This window comes from Bufo bufo, chromosome 3 (genome assembly GCF_905171765.1).
Source record: "Bufo bufo chromosome 3, aBufBuf1.1, whole genome shotgun sequence".
In the NCBI taxonomy this organism is placed as follows: domain Eukaryota; kingdom Metazoa; phylum Chordata; class Amphibia; order Anura; family Bufonidae; genus Bufo; species Bufo bufo.
Window position 1 is genome coordinate 550081215 of NC_053391.1, and position 22764 is coordinate 550103978.

The following is a 22764-nucleotide window of genomic DNA, read 5'->3' on the forward strand; positions in this document are numbered from 1 at the left end:
TTGCTTCCTATATAGCATCTGCCTATCAGGGTTACTTATCTTTGCTTGGATGATGAAGGACTGTGGGTTTCTCCCAGGAGGTGCTGTCCTGCAACTGGGGTGTCTCTACTGAGCTAATCCTAGCCTCAGGAGCTTCAGGTGGACGAAGTAACTCCTCTAGTCCCCTGGAATGAACTACCACTCCCCTGTCTGGGCCTTCCTATATATATCTAGGGCTCTCTAGCTCCCTCTAACGTCTGGGAGGCTAAACTACACCCTGACAGGCCTGACACCCAGCTAACACAGGGAAATGCATACACATAACATTAAAGGTAATAAAGACACATTAACCCCTTTTGTGCAGTGCCCACCTTTATCTAGTGGGACACTACGTACCACCACGCTATAACGTTGCCCGTCCTCGGCGCAACATGGAGGGGCCCTGCCCGACTGGATACTGCAGCCTGAAAGACAAAATGAGAACCGGCATACATGGCAATTATTACAGCAACAGCATAGAAATTAACAAACAATGTAACTGTAAGGAATGGTGAAAAGGGGCGTCGTTCTCTTCTCTCAGGATAGTGTAAGGGAACAGGGGCGCTGACCTGGTGCAGCGTATTAATAAACCAGGATAGTCCATGAAAACATAAATAAACATAAGTCCTTGGAGGCTCAAAGGATCAACATGAGTCCGTACCCAGGCTTGCAACAGGGTTAAACAGGGGTTTCCCGTGAGGGGCTACCTGGGCCCATGATGTAGTCCTCAAACCTCACAGGTGGGTGTCCCCTGGTAGAACGTGTAGACCTCCTTAGTGGCAGAGATTCTTCCTGCCTGGACTCAGGAAGGTCAAGGGAGCTCACCGCCTCTGGAACTTCTTCAGGAGCTCTCGGAGGTGAAGTCTCCTGAGACGGGAGACCAACAAGAACAGGAGCAGGAACCAGCAAATTCAGCCAAGGCGTGAGGGCCCAGTGGAGTGGCTCTTTATCGTGAATCAAGTTCTCCACAGCCTGCATAGGGTCCATAGGTGGAGCCGGCAATTCTTCCTCAGAAGGCTCAGGCTCCATCTCCTCCGCCGCTGGCTCTCCTTCTATACAGGACTTGAGACGGTTCCTGTGAACGACTTGGGGACCTTTTCCTTCTCTGGAGCCCTGGTAAATGTGGGCTGCAGCATTGGGTATGGCAGTAATAAGGTAGGGAATCCTTTCCCACTTGCTGTCCAACTTGCTGGTCCGGTGGTTGTTTCTCAACCATACCTTGTCTCCCAGAGCCAGGGGTCCCGCATGGGCAGTCTGGTCATAGTCCTTCTGCTGCCTTTCACGAACAATCTCCATCCGTTCTTGGACAATCTCCTTGGCATTGAGGAGACGCCTTTGATGCTCCACTACCCAATCGGTCCTGGGCAGTGGGTTGATTACATCCGGTACCTGGACACCCAGGGAGTGATCCGCAGACAATCTCCCTTGTCGGCCAAACATTAAATAGAACGGGGTGTAACCGGTGGAACAATGGGTGGTGTTGTTGTAAGTGTACATGAGCTGCGGCAACAGAGTAGGCCAATCACCCCTCGTCTCAGGGGGTACTGCTCTCAACATTTCAATGAGAGTCTTATTCATTTTTTCGCAGAGTCTGTTACCTTGCGGATGATAGGCGGTGGTCCGGACTTTCTGGCAGTTGTGCAGCAGACACATCTCCTGGAACAGCTGTGACTCAAACGCAGACCCTTGGTCCGTGAGGATCCTCTCTGGGCAGCCGTAGGGCAACAGGAAATGCTTCCAGAACGCCTCCGCTGTGGTCTTGGCTGTCAGGTCTTTCACAGGCACTGCTACGACAAACTTGGTGAAGTGATCAATTATAGTCATGGCATAAGTATACCCAGAGCGACTCGGCTCCAACTTCACATGATCAATCGCGACAAGTTCTAGAGGAGATGTACTTACAATAGGATGGAGAGGCGCCCTCTGTTCATGGCGTTCAGTCCGCCCCACAGCACAGGCAGTGCATTCTCGGCACCATTTCTCGATATCCTCTCTCATCCCAATCCAATAGAATCTCCTCCGTATGGTAGCCTCAGTCTTTTGCACACCGAAGTGTCCGGACTGGTTGTGGTACATGTCCAGTACCAGGCTGGCATCCCGACGTGGCAGGAGAATTTGGTAAACTCTATCACAGGACACTGGATCCAGACTCCTTCTGAGCAACAGACCTCTTTGAAGGAATAATTGGTGGCGATGTCTCCACAGTCTCACTAGTTCTGGGTCTGCACTCTTCCTGCGGATTCTCTCAGGGATTTTCCCACTGGTAAGGAAGTCGAGCAGTTCACTGAGGACTCTACTTTCGGACTGGAGCCTAATCCATCTTTCTTGATCGCCTCTGGACTCAGGATCATCTGATGAGGGAGGATCAGCAGCAGGGAGATTTTCAGTACGGATATTATCCTGCTGGGCGAATTTATTGTAGAACGCAGGCATTTCCACTTCTTCCCAGGCATCTTTTAGCTCATCTGGGGCCTCTGTAGTGGGAAGCCGCGACAGGGCATCAGCATTATCATTGGAGCGGCCTGCCCGGTACTTCACAGTAAAGTCATAGTTGGCAAGGCGGGAGGCCCATCTTTGCTCCAGTGCCCCTAACTTGGCCGTGTTCAGATGCGCCAGGGGATTATTGTCCGTGAAGGCAACAAACGGTGTGGCAGCGAGATAGTCTTTGAACTTTTCAGTCACAGCCCACACTAAGGCAAGAAACTCCAGCTTGAAAGTACTGTAATTCTGGTCATTCTTTTCAGCTCCCTTCAGAGATCTGCTGGCGTAGGCAATTACCCTTTCTTTGTTGTCTTGCACTTGAGCCAACACGGCCCCCAGGCCTCTTTTACTGGCATCCGTGTAGAGGAGGAACGGTTTCTGATAATCTGGGTAACCCAGAACAGGGGGTTCAGTCAACTTCTTCTTTAGGAGTTGAAAAGCAATTTCTCGTTCTTGGTTCCATTCAACAGGAATAGGGGTTTTCGGGCTCTTCTTTGGATGCCCCCTCAACAGTTCCTGGATGGGATCCGCAATTTGTGCGAAATGCGGGATGAAACGCCTGTAGTACCCTGCAAAACTGAGAAAGCTTCTCACCTCTTTCACGGTCGTTGGAGTAGGCCAGTTGCGGACAGCAGCAAGTTTATCAGGATCAGGCTGTATTCCTTCGGCACTGACCACGTGCCCAAGGTATTTGACCGCTGGTTTCAGCAGGTGGCACTTGGATGGCTTGATTTTGAGGCCATATTTAGCAAGAATTTGAAACACCTCACCCAGGTGCTTTAAATGGTCCTCATACGTCTTGGAGTATACAATGACGTCATCCAGATATAAGAGTACAGTCTCAAAATTCCTATGGCCTAAACAATGTTCCATCAGCCTCTGGAACGTTCCTGGAGCGTTACACAGTCCAAACAGCATATAATTGAATTCAAACAGGCCCATAGGTGTAGTGAAAGCAGTCTTTTCTCGATCTTCTGGGGCCATGGGTACTTGCCAGTACCCACTGGTTAAGTCCAAGGTAGAGAAATAGGCTGATGACCCCAGGGCAGTCAAGGACTCTTCAATGCGTGGCAGTGGATATGCATCTTTGTGGGTGATTTGATTAATTTTTCTGTAATCCACGCAGAACCTTATGCTGCCATCTTTTTTCCGGACAAGTACTAGGGGCGCCGCCCTGGGACTATGACTGTCCCGGATTATATTAGAGTCTTTCATCTCTTTTATCATCTCTTTCACAGACTGATAGGTAGTAGGTGGTATGGGTCTGTGCCTCTCCTTAATAGGAGGATGAGAGCCAGTGGGTATGGTGTGTTTGATTACACTGACCTCTCCGTAGTCCATGGAGTGCTTGCTAAAAGCCTGGTGGTGCTCCTTCACCAGCTTCAGGACTCCCTCTATCTGCTCCTTTGGGGTAGATTCGTCCCCCACATGTAGTTCTTCCCACCAGGATGTTGAAAGGGTGCTGCTGCTCTGTGTGGTCTGGGACGCCTCCGTGGCAGGCAGACGGATTACATCCTGGAAAGACACTTGAAAAAGCTGAGCAACGGGGCAGTGTTTAAGGAGAGTAACGGGATGATCACCAAAGTTAATTAAGCGGACAGGCACTTTACCTTGAGACACAGTCACCATGCTCTTGGCTGTCCGTACGAAGGGATGATTTTCAAAGGGAATAGGTTCCACTAGGGCTTGATAGTCCTGGCCCTGGATCCCTAACACCGCACGGCACCACAGGATGATCTGGGAATTTGGAGGCAGAATTACTCGGTTATCCCGGATCCGGACAGTGCAAATTTCTCCTTTCTTGTTGGCAAACTTTTGTTGAGCACACAGCACACTAATAGTCTTTTGGATAACTCTTCTGGAAGCAGGTGAGGCTGAAGATATAGTTTGATTTAATGCGTCAAGCACTTCAGAGTAACAATTTTTCAGGACGTTAGTCCCTAATATCACAGGGTGTCCTCCTTTATCTCCTGCTTGTACCACAATCACGCCTTGCTGTGGCAGGGTGGCATCTCCCACCTGCAGGGTAGGTTCCCAATACCCATGCACTTTCACGGGCTTACCGTTGCTGGCAATGATATCAAGCCAGGACTCTGGTGGCTGGGTGAGGAGACTTGGATCCCAGAATTTGTCAAAGGCAGGCCGTTGAATGGTGGTGACCTGTGACCCAGTGTCCAACAGGGCTTCAAAGGATATCCCGTTGATACATATATTAATTTTCGGACGGGATCCTACATACTTAGGCATCCAGCTTGGATCCTTTGGACCTACTGTTCTACCTCCCGAGGGGCGGTCCTCTGCCTCAGGGGTTGCCCGGTTTAACTGCCAGCACATTGATTCAGTATGTCCATATCTTTTACAATGATGGCAGACAGGCTGCTTTCTACTTCTGGACCGGTAACTCGGTCGCCCATCAGGTTCTTTTGGATATACATCCCTATAGGCAGGTGGGAGCCTTGGAGGAAAAGGGCCTTCATCCTCTAGTAACAGTGGCCTCTCCCACTCCGCTATCTTCTTACACACCTTCTCTAAGCTGAGAGTAAGATGGTTCACTTGCTCCATTAGTGCTGCCACTACATCTGTGACTGGAGCCTGGGTGACCTGACTGACTTCTGCAGGCCCCACATTAACAATCTTTGGCTGACAAGCCTGAGGTTCAGGGAAGGCTGCTGGCCCTGGAGCAGGGTTCTGGCCTAGTATACTGATGGCCAATTCCTTAAAATCCAAAAATGTACAATGGGGGTGTTGAGCTGACAACATCCGTAGCTGGCCCTTTAAATGCTCAGTACTTATGCCCGCAATGAATTGCTCTCTAAGAGTCCGGTCCTGATCCTCAGCTTCTTTGGGATCCACTTGGACTACAACTCTCAGTGTCTCTTGTAAGGACAGGGCAAAATTGCGGAGCGACTCTCCAGGCTGCTGTTTTCTGCTGAAGAAACACATTTTAACTTCTGACACCGTTCTGGCCTCAAATGTGGTGCCCAAGCGATCAAAAATCTGTTCCAGGCTACTCTTCTCAGAGCGGGGCCACGATATGACTTCCCTGCGGGCGGCCCCTTCTAACTGAGCTAAAAGGATCTCCATTTGCTGTTCGGCAGTTATGGGATAAAGCCGGAACAAGGCCAGTATCTGTTCCCTAAAGTCCTTTAACTTGTGGGCTTCCCCTGAATAACGTGGGAACCAGGGGGCCCCAAAATAGTACGGCATAGTTAGCGGCATCAGGCTTGGCGGTGCCGCGGCGGCAGGGGCCCTAGGGTCGGCTGTGGATACTTCAGAAGGCACGACTGGGGCCACCTGTCCGATTTCCTCAGGTGTGGGCATGGCGTTGCTAGGTGGGTATGGCCCTATGTAGCAGAGCGGACCGGAGCGGCAATGATAATAACTTTTTTTTTTTTCCCACAGAAAAGTCTTTGGCTACTAACGGGAGTCCCTCCGGTGCCCTGGCAGGGGTCGGGAAGATTCCGGTAAGGTGATCGGGGGAGCCAGCAAAAGTTTTAAGTCAGTACTCACTCCGGTGGTGCTCGCTCCAAGTCTCGCGAGATGCGTGGCTACGGGCGTCGGACGTCCTGCGTACAGCGTCAGCAGGTGGGCGCGGCCTCTCGTAGCTCCGGGACTCAGGTAGGCGGCACCTTTTCCTCCAGACATGGCGGCGTTCTTCCTCCTCGCCGGCTGGGTGATGGCTCCGCCTGGTTCTTTTCACGCCAAAGTCCTCTTTTTCGCGCCAAACAGTTCACCGGGCGCACTTGCAATCCACCTCAGGTTTAAGTGGCAAAATGGCTGTCTATTCACTGACAGCAAGCGGTGGCTCAAACAAGCAGCAAACAGTCCAGAAAATATTATCTTCACACCGCTAATTAGCACAGTTCTTTGGCCCAGCACTTTTTTAATAAAACAATAGGGCTTAGTCACTTTAAGGCAATTTTCAGCACACAGTTTTATATCCGCAATGGGTCAGGAATGTTCCGTAAATCCTGTTTGTGACGCCAATTTATGCAGCACGCCAGACCTGCAGGGTATAGCGAAGCGAGGTCACGGTTATGGGCAATCGAGGGTTGCTCACTGTATTGGAGAACCCTGGACAGGCATGCGGCAGTGAAGGAGAGGTAGACACAGTTCCTCTGGGGCACACTCGGTATGTAGGGACCAGGCCTGATGGTGGATGAGGTGCCCTGGGTGTTAGAGGTATTTTGAGTGTCTGGGGCAAGGTCCCTGTTGGATTCGTGACGCCAGTGCCTGTAACGGTGGCACACCGATTTATAGTTGGAATAACTGAGGTACACAGATGGTATAGTGAACCAAACGTTGCTTTACTGAACAGTCCAACTTTGTACATACAGATGGTAACACAGTCCTTTAGATCACAGCTTTACAAGCCGGCTTTATTCCACACGATGGCAGGTAGTAATTATGCAAGATACTCAGAGGGTAAATCCACAATGCACTCAGAATCAGGTTGTACCTTTCCTCAGAAATAGCGTACACTGTCCTTTTCTAGAACTCCTGTCTGGCTTCAATCCCAAGGCCCGGATGCCTAAATGGTGGCTTAAATCCTTGGTATATATATATCTTCCTCTCGTATTAAATCCTTGCTTTGCTTCCTATATAGCATCTGCCTATCAGGGTTACTTATCTTTGCTTGGATGATGAAGGACTGTGGGTTTCTCCCAGGAGGTGCTGTCCTGCAACTGGGGTGTCTCTACTGAGCTAATCCTAGCCTCAGGAGCTTCAGGTGGACGAAGTAACTCCTCTAGTCCCCTGGAATGAACTACCACTCCCCTGTCTGGGCCTTCCTATATATATCTAGGGCTCTCTAGCTCCCTCTAACGTCTGGGAGGCTAAACTACACCCTGACAGGCCTGACACCCAGCTAACACAGGGAAATGCATACACATAACATTAAAGGTAATAAAGCATAATAACACATATAAATGCCCAATCTAATATAGTGCAAAAAAGAACCTCACCTGTAAAGTAGCCAATCCATTAAACAACACAACACCCACTTCATTTAAACTAACTAATATACAACCGGGTATATTCAAGTCCTTTTAATGATATATAATGCTATGTAAATGAGGACTTGAATATACCTGGTTGTATATTGGTTAGTTTAAACGATGTAGCCGAAACGTTGCATTTGTCGCTGTGTGTGCACATTCATTGAAGTACTATTAATAAAGAAGAGACCGGAGATGCTGCCGTCGCCTTTTATTTATTTGTATTCGTTCGGCTCAAGATAAGTACGCCTACCTACCTACTATGCTAAGCAGTAGGGGTATGCCGAGACTGCTATACGGAGGGTAGGCTAAAGGGGCCCACCCCATTGAGTAGTTATAATAAAAGGGGACTTGGGAGGGTGGGGCAGAAACGAGCGGTAAGGTTAGGAGAAGGGCTGCGGCTTATAAGCAGTATACCCCCGCCTCCCCTCGCACAAATGCAGCAAATAGCTATTTTTTTACCACTGTAATACTACACAACCATAACCAGAATGTATCAAGACATGACAGGCAAATGTAAGCTGTAATAAAACCGCCGACCAGCAGATGGCATGCTGGGACAACCAAAGGCAGCAGAGCGCGACTCTGAACACATTGAAGTCGGCTCTGCCGCCCGCCGAGACGTGCAGGTAACAACGTGCGGCGTGTCGGTGCCGATCCCTCCCCCCCAGCCCAGGAATGAAGCCGCAAGGCCCCGATCTTACCGCTGGAAGACGTGAACGCTGGGATGTAGACATCGATGCCGATGAGAGGCAGAGACCGTATAATCACGTGCGTACAGGCGCCCGGAAGTGATGTAGAAATGAGCCGCCGGTAAGGTGAGGAGGAGGCTGCGACTTATAAGCAGTATAGCCCCACCTCCCCTCACACAAATGCAGCAAATAGCCATTTGCCTATAACTTATCTATCCTGAGGAAAGGTCATCAATAGTAATAGCCCGGACAACCTATTTAAAGAGATCTTCCTATCTCAGAACACCTCTGACCTCCTTCTGCCTGGATGTGGTGGCAAGAGGAGGTATAGACTGGTTCTGTAGCTCCCATACATGTGACTTGAAAATAAGGGGATCAAAGGGTAACCCAGTGCTCTCAGTAGTCAGCTGCAGAAAGTGTTCAAGTCCTCTGCAGCTCCCCCACAGGAAAAATGAAGCATTACATGCTCGCTCATTGAAACCAATAGGCTGTGGATGTAATGCACAGACATAGGGGGTACTCCAGAGACATTCTCTATAGTTTCTCTCTATTTGTAGCCGTTGAGACGTGGAAAGAGCATATCGATTTGCTATGCTGTTTCTATAACTCTATTCACTTGTATGGGAGATGGTAATGTCCCTCTAAGTGTCAAAAACCTAATAGGTTCTCGAGACCTATAACATTTAGGTTCTTATGATTGGTTTGATCCTGCTGGAATTATTGCTATAATTTATATTATTATAGGTTTCCTTTAATAAGAATTGAAATTATATAATAATATAATTTATATTATTATTAAAGGGAGTCTTTCACCAGTAAATTCACTGATAAACCAGGCACAATGCCTTGTAGGGCTAACTCAACTGAATGTACGGTAATGATAGCTTTCACTTAGTGATCAGTTTTTTTGATTCTGGAGAAGAATGTACTTTTAATCCATATGTAATTGAGCAGTTCAGTCACCGAGGGTGGGCCCAAGCCACTCTGTGCACCCTTGCCCCTCCCGTTCTTCTGCTAGAAAAACACTGTATTATACTATTACATTAAACCGTATGAGAACATCTTATGTTTTTTTCTAAATTTTTTATGCTATAGAATACACACTCAATACATGAATTGATGACATTAGTAGTACTGCGTGTATTTCTGATGGGAAATGAGAACCAAACCTATAATGATTGGGGATAGTGGGAAATGAAGTCTGAACTAGTAAATGTGGCTTTCCAATAAAGGCTGAATCAATAAGTAGAGAATCTGCTGAATATTATTACAAGGCAGAAGGTTTCAAGCACTTAAAGTGGTTTTTCCAGACTTTTTAACTGATGACCTATCCTCTAGATAGGTTATAACTATCAGATCGCGGGAGTCTGACACGGGGACCTCCGTCAATCAGCTGTTAGAAGAGGCAGGCGCTCTGTGAGCTCTGCGGGCTCTTCCTAGGCCGTTTAATATCACCGCCTAGTTGCAGCTCAGCCCCATTGACTGCACTACCAAGAACAGCTGCTATACGATGTACGGCTCTGTGCTGGGAAAGCTGCCGGGAGCCGTCTGTGCTCATCGGAGCTCCGGTGAGCATGGCGGCTTCCTGAAACAGCTGATCAGCGGGGGTGCTGGGACTCAGACCCCTGCCGATGTGATAATGATTACCTATCCTACCCCTTTAAGGGTAAAAAAGTGTAAATATTTGTGTAAACTCTAAAATTTGTGGGATTTTTGCCCTTTTTAAGCTGCTCTTGTCACTTTTCTCAAAAGCTGGTGGGACTTAATGGCAGAGGGCAGGTCCATCATGGTCCAATACATTTCTATAATAAGCGCCAGAAATTGACATAAATTACGGTGGACAAAATAGGGCATGATTCTGTGATGTCACCACATACCCAGTGACAGTGGTAAACCACTGATGTGTGAATACACCCATTAAAGTCTGTGTTTCAGTGATGTGTGAATGAGGCCTTAGTCTAAGGCTACATTCACACGACCGTATGAATGAGTCCGCATCCATTCATATCTATGGGGCCACAAAAGATGCAGACAGTACACTGTGTGCTGTCCGCATCCGTAGTTCCATGCCGCGGCCCCGCAAAAAAAAATAGAACATGTCCTATTCTTGCGGAATGCACATGGGCCGGAATCCGTGTTTTCGCAAATTGCGGATCCGCAAAACACCCTGTTCGTGTGAATGTAACCTTAAAGGGGTTGTCTCACTTCAGCAAATGGCGTTTATCATGTAGAGAAAGTTAATACAAGGCACTTACTAATATATTGCTATTATCTATATTTCCTCCTTTGCTGGCTCGGTTCATTTTTCAACCGCATTATACACCGCTTGTTTCCAGTCTTGTATTTTCGTTACAATGGTAGCCATGACAGGAGCTGATGCGTATGCGTGCCCATGTGCACCCCCAAAATCCTAGACAGGCCGGTCCCTTTTCCTATAGTGTGGAAACACGGCCACCTTTGCTAGGTTCCAGGGTGGACGTAACCTCTGGATGTGAGCAGTGTAAAATAAAAAAGAAGCAATATGGACAATCGTAATACATTAGTAAGTGTCTACATGACAAATGCCATTTGCTGAAGTGAGACACCCCCTTAATAAATTCTCCTCAATATGTTATATGTTATAAAAGCAGGATCACCTGAGAACATGCTTACATGTTCAGAACTGAAAAACTACAGTTTTGTTTCAGTTAAAACACATGTGTTCAGGCCCAAGCTGATGATTTGCCCTACTGAGCAGATTTTCCTTGGGCTGGACAGTAAAACGGTCACCCGTCTTGGGTGCAGACATGCAGACATGTAAGGGTAGAGCAGAGAGGAGGATGAGGCAGCTCTTTACCTCAGTGTTGTGAAGTAACGTGCTGCTGTGCGATTAGGACAGGTTTTGTCTGTACTAAGAGGACAGCGGCCATTTTATTTCTCCTAATGATTAGAAGGTATTTGGGAATATATTTATAATAAAGTAATATTTGAGTATTTTAATCTTATTTCCCAGAGAACCCCTGTAAAGTGTATTTAAACCTTCAGATACACTTTTTTGAAACCTATTCTAAATATGATGGAAAAATGTTTTGTTATGTACTTTAACCCTTTCTACCCCGGGCCAGTTTTCAACTTCCTGCCCTGGCCATTTTTTGCAAATCTGACATGTTTCATTTCTAGCCATTATAAAGCTGGTTCCAGATGCTGTGCTTGCAGTGGCGCAGTGTAGGATACCAGCACTAAAGGCAAACCAAATATTGTGCCCCCTAATCCGTGGACATGCCCTTTTTTTTTTTTTACAGAGACAGGGATGATCAAGATCTACTAAACCCAGCATCTCTGTTCTGCCCCTGAGACACTCAGCTATCACATGATTGCACGTACACCTGACACTCTCATAGTCTCTGCACTGTATGTAGGTAAATGCCATGCACTCTGTCACAGGCAGTGGACTGCACACATCCTGCAATCATCATTCAGTGACTTATCCCCACTGGCAACAGCAGTTTACCCTATTAAATGTTCAGGGAGGCTGGAGTTGTAGAGAAAGAGCTTCTCCTGCAGTTTTTCTATATACATCATGAGATAAAGGACCTTTGATGATGTCATCACAGGTCCTGTACTGTCCTAACCTTGAAACTACACCATTGTCAGTGCAGTTCCTTTACTTTTAGGGTACATTCACACTAGCGTTATTCTTTTCCGGTATTAAAATGCGTTAAAGAGTCTCAATACCGAACGCAGTTTTGTCCTAATGCATTCTGAATGAAGCATGCAAGTATAGGAGGCGCTACTTTCGCTTTTGATCTTTGAAAAAAATCAAATACAGGATCCGTTATTCCAGATAATACCGGATGAGACGGATCCGGTATATCACCTGATCCGTCTAACGGATCCGGAAAAGAAAGCTGTCAATTTGTATACGGCTTGCCGGAACTGCCTGCCGGATTCTAACAACGCTAGTGTGAAAGTACCTGAGCGCTCTCCTTTACTCCCTCTTCACAAATGACTGCAAACCTATTCACAATACCAATTATAAAATTTGCAGATGACACGACCGTGATAGGCCTGATCTCCAACAATGATGAAACAGCCTATAGGAAAGAGGTTGAGAACCTAGAGAGATGGAGTAAGAACAACAACCTCATACTCAATACCAAGAAAACAAAGGAGCTGATTCTGGATTTTAAGAAGAAGAAACGAAAGAGACACCATCCCATTAGCATAAATGGTGGAAACGTGGAGATAGTTCAAAGTTTCAGATTCTTAGGAGTTCATATTAGTCAGGACCTGTCATAGATAAAAAAAAACCACAACAGAAATGACCAAAAAAGGCCTTCAGAGGCTTCATTTTCTGAGGAGTCTGAAGAAAGCACAACTTCCAAAACAACTGCTAGTCAATTTTTACAGGTGCACCATAGAATCTGTTATCACATACTGCATTACAGTGTGGTACTCCAGCTGCTCTACTGAGGACAAGAAGACCCTCAAGCGCATCATCAGAATGGCTGGCAGAATCACTGGTACTCAGTTACCATCACTGGAGGACATCTTCACTGCTCGCTGCAGCAACAGGGCAAACATTATCTGCGGGGATCCAACTCACGCCGGCCACAGCCTTTTTATTCCCCTACCCTCTGGTAGGCGTCTTAGAGCCCTACATGCCCGCACCACTAGGCTGAAGAACAGCTTTTACCCCAAAACAATCAGTCTCCTAAATGCTCTGAGATTATTGCCCCTTCCTAGGATAGAAACTACCACAGACTGAAAGTTACTGCTGCATTCGTGAACCCATGATGATCTCTTGTCTGCAGTGGTGTCTGAATCAGTGTGTATATATACTCATAAACACTTCCTACTTTGCTATTGCTATATATATGCTGTGAACTATGAATAGTAATGCTTTCTAGTGCAATGTGTTGTTTTTTTCTACTATAATACTTTAATTTAAATGTCAGTTCTTGTTCCTCTGTCCATGGCATCTAGGATTGCTCCAAACAATATTTCATTGTATTGTACATTGTATTACATTGTATTGTACAGTGACAATAAAGGCATCTTATCTTATCTTAAGTCACGTCCCGCTGCGCCGTACTATTACGGCGCTGGTCGGGAAGGGATTAAAGGGGTTGTCCCACTAAAAATATTCTGCAGTTTTCAAACCAGCATCTGAAGCTGAATACTTTTGTAATTGCATGTAATTAAAAATATAGTATAGCAGTGAATTATTCAATAAAATGTATCTGTATATGGCCATCCACTGTTTGTTATTTTAATATTTTTCTGCCACCTCACTTGATCCACATGCTCAGTTCTGCCCTTCATCTTCCTCCTGAGCTGTCATACGGAAAGAGCTGCCGCACAAAGTACACACCCTCTGAGCTGCAGCAGAAAGATCATGTCCCCTGAACTGCCAGCTTCATATAAATCTAAATCTTGTTTTACTTTTCCTTGTGAAATAGGCACCTGAAGCTAAGGTGCCTATTGTGCTTTGCAATCCATACACTCATACAAGCACTGACATAGCTGTGTATGGTGTATGGATTCTACTACACACCACATTGTTGCAGAGCAGGGCTTGAACAGACAGGAGCAGCAACGTGTGCTCCTTCCTGTATGGTGCTCAGTGCAGCCCCCATGTGTATGTCTCCCATGTGTACAGATGGCAAAGTGCAATAGACACCTGAACTTCAGGTCCCTGTTTTGCAAGTAAAAGTTACATTACAAAAGGCATTATTTATTTGGAATAGGTTTTAATAAACCTTATCTGATTTAGGAACACTTTAACCTTTCATTAGAAGTTTTCAATTATTCTGACACATTTAGAACACATAACTGTTTAGGCTACTTTCATACTGGCGTCTCTGGGTCCGCTTGTGAGATCCGTTTCAGGGCTCTCACAAGCGGTCCACAACGGATCGGTTTTGCCCTAATGTATTCTGAATGAATAAGAATCCATTAAGAATGCATCAGTTTTCCTCCGTTCCGCCTCCATTCCGCTCTGGAGGCGGACACCAAAACGCTGATGACACACAATGTAAGTCAATGGGGACGGATCCGTTTTCACTGACAAAATATGGCACAATAGAAAACTGATCAGTCCCCCACTGACTTTCAATGGTGTTCAAGACTGATCCGTTTTTGCATGTTACAGTTAATACAAACGGATCCGTTCTGAACGGATGCATGTGGTTGTATTATCGGTGAGGATCCGTCTGTGCAGATCCATGACGGAGTGTGAAAGTAGCCTTAGAAGCCTAAAACTTGGGCTGTGTAATCTTCTCCATTCTCCCCTCTGTATAAGATGATAACATCCTCTCAAGGCATTCAGCCTGGGCCTCTAATCTTTAAGGGCCAGAGAGCTGTTAGCTCTATGGAATATCTCCAAATAATGTACATTAGTTTATCATAAAGTATAGTGAAATGTGAAAGCTTTACAAGATAAAAGCATCAGCATATGATTAATGAGAGCAGTCTATGACAAAACCTTGACACTTTAAACCATTCCCTGCATGCTATTAGCTCTCATACTTCCCCTGACACAGATGCATTAGGGACTGTTCTGTAGAATTAAATATATTTTAAAGGTACATATATATTAATGTCTTCATTCTTGTAAAGTGCTTATATTGTATCCCTGCTGTTCATTTTATAAATTATAGGTGTTTTTCAGTAAAATGACTTCCATAGCATTCCACAAAGAGTGTCAAGGAAGCTCTCTACGCCCTTATAGCTATTTCATCCTGCTTTTGGGCTCAGAGAGGATGCTCCATCTTACCAACTTCTACTGTACAAACCATTAACATACGGGGTCATTTATTATTTAGAAATATGCCTATATTAGGTGTATTTCTGGCGCATTTTGCGTCGCAGTGGTTAGTTGTGCCGCAATCTGCAACTTTTTCCTGCTCACGCCACATCTAAAGAAGTGGGCATGTCATTGGCGAGGAAGGGGGCGGGCTGGCAGGCAAACATCACATATAGGGGTTATTAAGGTATTTAAAACGCCGCTCTTAACCCTATAGTTTTTATTTTCTGATGTATTAAGTACCTGTTGTATACAGAGCACCATGGAAATCTGCATTTGTTGTATCAGAGTAAAATAATGGCAGCCCTAGTATGCTAAATAACCCTAGGAGGATCATTTGACTATAATATATATCTTCATGCTTCTTTATGGAAGTGAGTATAACTGCAGGATCAGACTACACAGGGTTTGTTTGTAGTCTGTAACCATGGAGACACATAGCTCTGCGTAGAGTATGAGCTGGCAATTTTTTTTTTAACCAATACTATTAGCAAAGTTTCTTAATTTTTTATCTAGATGTAGTAAAGCAATACAACATTGATGGTAAAACTGCACACAGTCATTAGGAAGCTATGCAGATTACAAACAGTAGACCAGTATTGTAAATGGCACATGGTAACCAGGGAGGGGGGCTATAACAGATTTGTGCACAGTGAATAATATACAGCTCGTGCTGTAATATCTTTCAGGAGCAAGTAAAAAAATCAAATGTATGTGAAGATTGCAGAAGAGCATAAACATGAGAAGATCATAAGGGGCAAATATTGCATTATTTTACCTTAAACTGGTGGTACCTACATATGAAGACTATTAATAAAGTTGCTTCTTTTTTATTTTAGATCAGGCATGCCCAACCTGTGGCCCTCCAGCTGTTGCAAAACTACAACTCTCAGCATGCCTGGATAGCCTACAGCTATTTTAGGCTATCCAGGCATGCTGGGAATTGTAGTTTTGCAACAGCTGGAGGGCCGCAGGTTGATCATCCCTGTTTTAGATGGCTGCAAAGATGTGTGTAGTCAATTAGCAAACAACCATGTGCCTTCATAGAAAGCATGGAAAAAATTCAAATTTTTTGTTCATTATTAGAAGGCTCACTTTGGCAAATGTCCTTGCATTTTATTCATGGACAAAGAATGCATGAGTACTTCACATGCCTGATAAACCTGAATGTTTTCTTAGCTTAGCAAGCTCAGTCCAACTGTATTATTGTTATTTATAATTTAAGCTGTCTATGACAGTTTACATTCTGTATACAGACATTATATACTCAAGCTTTAAAAAAAAAAAAGCTTTTGGGGTAACTGTGGAATTATCCAATGATTCTAATTAGTGTTGGGCGAGCATGCTCAGCTGAACACCAGTTCGGCACAAGCATCCCTATGCTCAGCTGAATATCGCGTGTGTTTGAGTCAGTGTATTTAAATCTACTTTAGCCTCTATTTCTGGTGGGATTCAAACTCACAGCCTTCTATATTACAGCCACGAATGTTAACCACTACACTATACAGCTACATGGCCTGTCATAAAAAAATAAAAATATGAGACTTCTGCTGTATAGGAATACTTACTACTAGTAACAGCTAAAGTCTCATTTTTTATTTTTTTTATTTTAGTAACTGGCCATGCAGCTCTATAGTGTAGTGGTTAAAATTCTGTGCTGTAATGTAGAAAGTTGTGAGTTCGAATCCCTTCAGAAATAGAGGCTAAATTCAATTGATATATTCTATATATTTTTTAGTAATTGTAGAAAATGTGTAATTACAAAAAAAAATAAAAAAAATTATATACACACTGCCTGTCCAAAAAAAAAAAAGTCTCCACCTGGATTTAACTAAGCAATTAGTTATGAGCCTCCTATTGGATAATTACTGCATGGGCGATTATCCTTCAGCTGGCAATAAGTTATTTAACCCCAACTGGTGCAATGAGTTGCTTCTCATTTCTTAAACAACCATGTCGAATAACACATCTCGTGGTCGTGGAAAAGATGTTAGTCTGTTTGAGAAGGGTCAAATCATTGGCATGCATCAAGAAGAGAAAACATCTAAGGAGATTTCAGAAACTACTAAAATTGGGTTAAGAACTGTCCAACACATTATTGAAAACTGGAAGGATAGTGGGGACCCATCGTATTCAAGGAAGAAATGTGGAGGGAAAACAATCCTGAATGATCGTGATCGGCGATCACTTAAACATTTGGTGAAATCAAATCGAAGAAAAACAACAGTAGAACTCAGGGCTATGTTTAATAGTGAAAGTAAGAGCATTTCCACATGCACAATGCGGAGGGAACTCAAGGTATTGGGACTGAACAGCTGTGTAGCCGTAAGAAAACCACTAATCAGTGAGGCAAACCAGAAAAAAAGGCTTCAATTTGCTAGGGAGAATAAAGATTGGACTCTGGAGCAATGAAAGAAGGTCATGTGGTCTGATGAGTCCAGATTTACCCTGTTCTAGAGTGAAGGGCGCATCAGGGTAAGAAGAGAGGCAGATGAAGTGATGCACCCATCATGCCTAGTGCCTACTGTACAAGCCTGTGGGGCAGTGCTATAATCTGGGGTTGCTGCAGTTGGTCAGGTCTAGGTTCAGCAACAGTATGTGCTCCAAGAATGAGGTCAGCTGACTACCTGAACATACTGAATGACCAGGTTATTTCATCAATGGTTTTGTTCTTCCCTGATGGCACGGGCATATTCCAAGATGACAATGCCAGGATTCATCGGGCTCAAATTGTGAAAGAGTGGTTCAGGGAGCATGAGACATCATTTTCACACATGGATTGGCCACCACAGAGTGGCGACTTTTTTTTTTGATAGGCAGTGTATATATAAAGATAAAATCATCTGTAGAGCACCCGAGCATTGGGAAGTGTTGCACACAAGCACTTTGGTGCTCGACCAACACTAATTCTGATTAAATACTCACAAACATGCATTTGCATACCTTTTGGGTGCCCATCCACAATGTGGCCAACTCATGGTAAAAGCACAGCTAATACAGGTGCAGCACAACAATTAGCAGTACTCCACAGGTGGATACTGTGCTTTGACTGAAGCATGTCCAGAAACTCTTAGGGTAGGAATTGTTTGGAGGAGGATTTGAGGCAGATTTTCCTGCAGGTTTTTCAGCGAAAGTCAGAAGTGTATCCAGCAGGAAGGAGAAGTCCTATTTCCAATTCCTTTGGAATCCACTTCAGGCTTTGGCTGAAAAATCTACCTAAAAGCTCCTTGTGAACCTACCGTTATAGACCTGTTGTTCACCACACCGCTATACTTGACAACTAGCAATGTCCACCATAAAGTAATTACCATTGACCTATGTTCTTGATAACTATGTGTGCAGGATTTTAGCGCCCAGGCAAATGTACTTTTTTCGGCTTCCTAGATATGAGTGAGTAAAGATGACATCTAATCAGTTTCCTTGTAATTCGTATAAAAGCATTGCCATGCATATTACTCCATTCTACTGTAGTAGTGAACATTAGACTGAGCACTGCATGAATAGATGGCTTTGTCGTGTTTTCAGCACAAGCAAATTCATTTACTGGGGGAAAGAATGCTAGCAATGGGCACACTATTACACAATTAAGATACAGTGCGTGAGAACATCAAGCAATTTAAAGCTTTTAATTCCAGCAAATCACATCTAATAGTGTGTTTCAAGGTCCCTAACAAAAGGGACCTGTCAGAGCAGCTCTTTGCCATTGACTGATTGTAGCACATTCTTTATCCCACATCTCTTTGTTTACATCTCTACCTGCTTCCCACACATAGGCACGCTCACTAAACTACAGAATGAGATATATATACATATATGCAGAAGCTAAGTTGCTGATGCAGATTTCCCTAATGGATTCACAATTTATATTAGGCATGCAGTGAATTAAAGCTGCTGCTGATTTCATCCACAAAAGTCTTTACAATCAAGTGTTTATTTATTTATATTTTATTATATAGATAATACACAATAATAACAAAAAAGATACAAAGTCAATCAACAGCATGCGCATAAAGCAGGATAGTTGCTACACAGTACCATATTCAGGTGCACCACATACTGTACATAGTATGTGCTGATTGATAGTAACATCAATCGAATAATACCTACCTCAATTAATGAGCCATAAAACATTAGTGTAAGGATACATACTTCCAAATTACTGTCCACCTGAATTTACATCACTGGATGACTGTCACCTCTTAGGCATTATGTATCAGCATATAAAGGCAGGATCTGATAACAGTTCTATTCTCAGTATACCTCTATAAACTGACAGAGAGATAGACAGACCAGAGGTTCTACACAAGGGTTCATAGTAAAGAGAAGTAGGGCATTTCCCTGACAGTTGCACTTCACATAGGGAACTGCTCAGCTTCAGCACCACCAGCCATGGAGAGCTCTGATAACAGCTATCCAGTCTGCTGTACACAGTGGCAATTATGATCTCCGTTCTCTATCAGACCTATATACTACCAGCACAGATACAGCCAGGTATTACCAACAGTTTACTATCTATTTGCTGGGAGTTTATACATGTCCTAAGATTGTAATTGACCATAGGCAGATGCTACTCTACCCAGTGCGTAGCAGGATTTATACCAATATTATGTACAAGCAGAAACTTCTGACAACCCCAGACTGGACACCATCATTTAGGACTTCAATCTGTCCAACTATCCTGCACCTATGGCATAAGTGATCAAGCAGGAGATCGAAGCTATCAGCTAGGGTGCATCTACAGCAGCAATGCAAACACCTTCTCATGCCTTCACCACATCAAGGAAACTTGATGCCATTGCATTCCCAGCTTAATAAGACACATTTGCCCTGCAGATGTATTTTTAAATGCAAATGAAATTAGGAATCCTATTATTATGAATGCTCCGAAAATCACCTCTTACATAACACACTAGCAGAGCAGCCGAGCAGGGAGAGAAGCAAGGAATCAATAGTGCTGCTGAGCAGAAGAAGGGAAAAGAAGAAAATCTGACATTTCTTTCAGATGAATGCACAAGTGTGGTGACTAGCCATAGCTATCTGGGGTTGACTCACCTTTGAGTTTTGTGTTGGGGTAACCACACAGACCAGTTGTCCAGCTGAAGAGAAGACTCTCTTTGCCTGATGATGCTGAAGCCTCAGGTGAATAAGATCTAACACTGCCCCAAAGCACTGAGTAAAGAAAAGCATCACAACTTTCTGCCTTTTCTCCTGTCTTGTTCAGGGCTATGGAAAGAGAGGAGGCTGTCAGTCCTGGAGAGGAGGAGTGTAGCCTTGTGTGAGCACTACACTCCTGCACAGCCTAGCATGCCTTCATATTTATCATCAAAATAAGATGCTTAGGATCTTGCAGCAGTCTAGTGACCAATGAAAAGAGCAGGAATGCTATCCTTGAGGAGCACAGGCAGCCAATAACCAATGCCTCCTCCTGCTGAAGCTCCCTGATGAATAGAGGTAGTGCTGGAGACCGTACTATAGCACATTACCATACATCAGCGCATCACATTAATCTTCCCATTACAGAACAGCCTACCCACCCTTGCACACAAGACTGCAAAAATGGATTGCTTAATGTCTTCATTTATTAATTGACTCACTTCACTCTCTCAGCTCCTTTTAGCATCAGGAGAGGAAAAAAAAGAAGCAAGCATAAAAAAAACTCAGTGAAAGTTAAAGAGCAGATCAGCTGTGGTTTACACTTCTTACAAGCAGCTGTAATGGTTCTTTTTATGTTTAGGATGGGGATTTGATAGTAGCTGTTAAATAAGATTTACATGCAGTGCCACTGGTGTGATCTTCATCATCACCTGCAAATCTCTGGATGCTGGAAAATGCAGCCCAAGCAGCACACCCCATACACAGGCAAGGGCACTGGAGCAAAATGCAGGGAGCATAGCAACATCTAATGTACAGTTGTGCCTCTAAAAATAGCCCTGGCACGAGAATTGATTAATGCATGAACACAGAGTACTGAAAGTCACCAAGAGAAAGGAGAGAGAATATACACTGCTGATCTGCATATGGGCAAGAAACAAATTGCTCTTAAACTGTGCATTGTTCCAGACAAGAAAGGTGAGATAAGAGAAAAGATATTAGAAACCAACTCATGAATTGCTTTTGTACAGTTGTAATTTTTGTAGTAATTTGCAGGAGTTGTGTTTGATTGCTACACAAGCTCCAATAATACATGATCTCTTTACTAACTTCCATGTTCCGGACATAACATTGCTTGAAGTTGTTTATAAGGTGCTGTGCATGTGAGGATGAATAAAATTAGGGTTAGAGTAGACCCTTAGAAGTATTGTAAACACAGCAAAGTTTGCATACAAGAAGTTTTGTCACAAAATGCAGAAGATGTTCATGTCTAGGAAATGTTTCTGCTCGCCAGTTCTGTAATGGCATCTGCATTGCATCTTTTCAACAGTCTCTGAGAATTAAGAAAATTAAAATGACTGAAAATACTTATATAAGCAAAACTTCGTGGCACTCTGCCGCCCGTTTGCCGCTGGAAGTCGGGTTCCCACCCCGTTTCAGTAAGAATATAAAAACTCCAGCAATAGCGTTGCAAAGAAGGAATTCTTTAATAGACATTTGCGGCTGTGTACAATTTGTGACGTTTCGGCCATACATTGGCCTTCATCAGACTACACTGTGCGCAGAATTATTAGGCAAATGAGTATTTTGACCACATCATCCTCTTTATGCATGTTGTCTTACTCCAAGCTGTATAGGCTCGAAAGCCTACTACCAATTAAGCATATTAGGTGATGTGCATCTCTGTAATGAGAAGGGGTGTGGTCTAATGACATCAACACCCTATATCAGGTGTGCATAATTTTTAGGCAACTTTCTTTCCTTTGGCAAAATGGGTCAAAAGAAGGACTTGACAGGCTCAGAAAAGTCAAAAATAGTGAGATATCTTGCAGAGGGATGCAGCACTCTTAAAATTGCAAAGCTTCTGAAGCGTGATCATCGAACAATCAAGCGTTTCATTCAAAATAGTCAACAGGGTCGCAAGAAGCGTGTGGAAAAACCAAGGCGCAAAATAACTGCCCATGAACTGAGAAAAGTCAAGCGTGCAGCTGCCAAGATGCCACTTGCCACCAGTTTGGCCATATTTCAGAGCTGCAACATCACTGGAGTGCCCAAAAGCACAAGGTGTGCAATACTCAGAGACATGGCCAAGGTAAGAAAGGCTGAAAGACGACCACCACTGAACAAGACACACAAGCTGAAACGTCAAGACTGGGCCAAGAAATATCTCAAGACTGATTTTTCTAAGGTTTATGGACTGATGAAATGAGAGTGAGTCTTGATGGGCCAGATGGATGGGCCCGTGGCTGGATTGGTAAAGGGCAGAGAGCTCCAGTCCGACTCAGACGCCAGCAAGGTGGAGGTGGAGTACTGGTTTGGGCTGGTATCATCAAAGATGAGCTTGTGGGGCCTTTTCGGGTTGAGGATGGAGTCAAGCTCAACTCCCAGTCCTACTGCCAGTTTCTGGAAGACACCTTCTTCAAGCAGTGGTACAGGAAGAAGTCTGCATCCTTCAAGAAAAACATGATTTTCATGCAGGACAATGCTCCATCACACGCGTCCAAGTACTCCACAGCGTGGCTGGCAAAAAAGGGTATAAAAGAAGAAAATCTAATGACATGGCCTCCTTGTTCACCTGATCTGAACCCCATTGAGAACCTGTGGTCCATCATCAAATGTGAGATTTACAAGGAGGGAAAACAGTACACCTCTCTGAACAGTGTCTGGGAGGCTGTGGTTGCTGCTGCACGCAATGTTG

The 22764-nt window shown here is 44.5% G+C and overlaps 1 protein-coding gene across 1 annotated transcript in view; it reads right to left on the reverse strand.

Annotated features, from left to right (window-relative positions):
- The window catches only part of SIAH3 (siah E3 ubiquitin protein ligase family member 3), a 169317-nt gene extending 149155 nt beyond the window's left edge, over window positions 1-20162 (reverse strand). Inside the window, exon 1 of the mRNA XM_040422372.1 lies at window positions 20028-20162. Coding sequence (XP_040278306.1) covers window positions 20028-20162 — 135 coding nt within the window. The remainder of the gene's footprint in view (window positions 1-20027) is intronic.
- Window positions 20163-22764: the final 2602 nt, after the last annotated feature.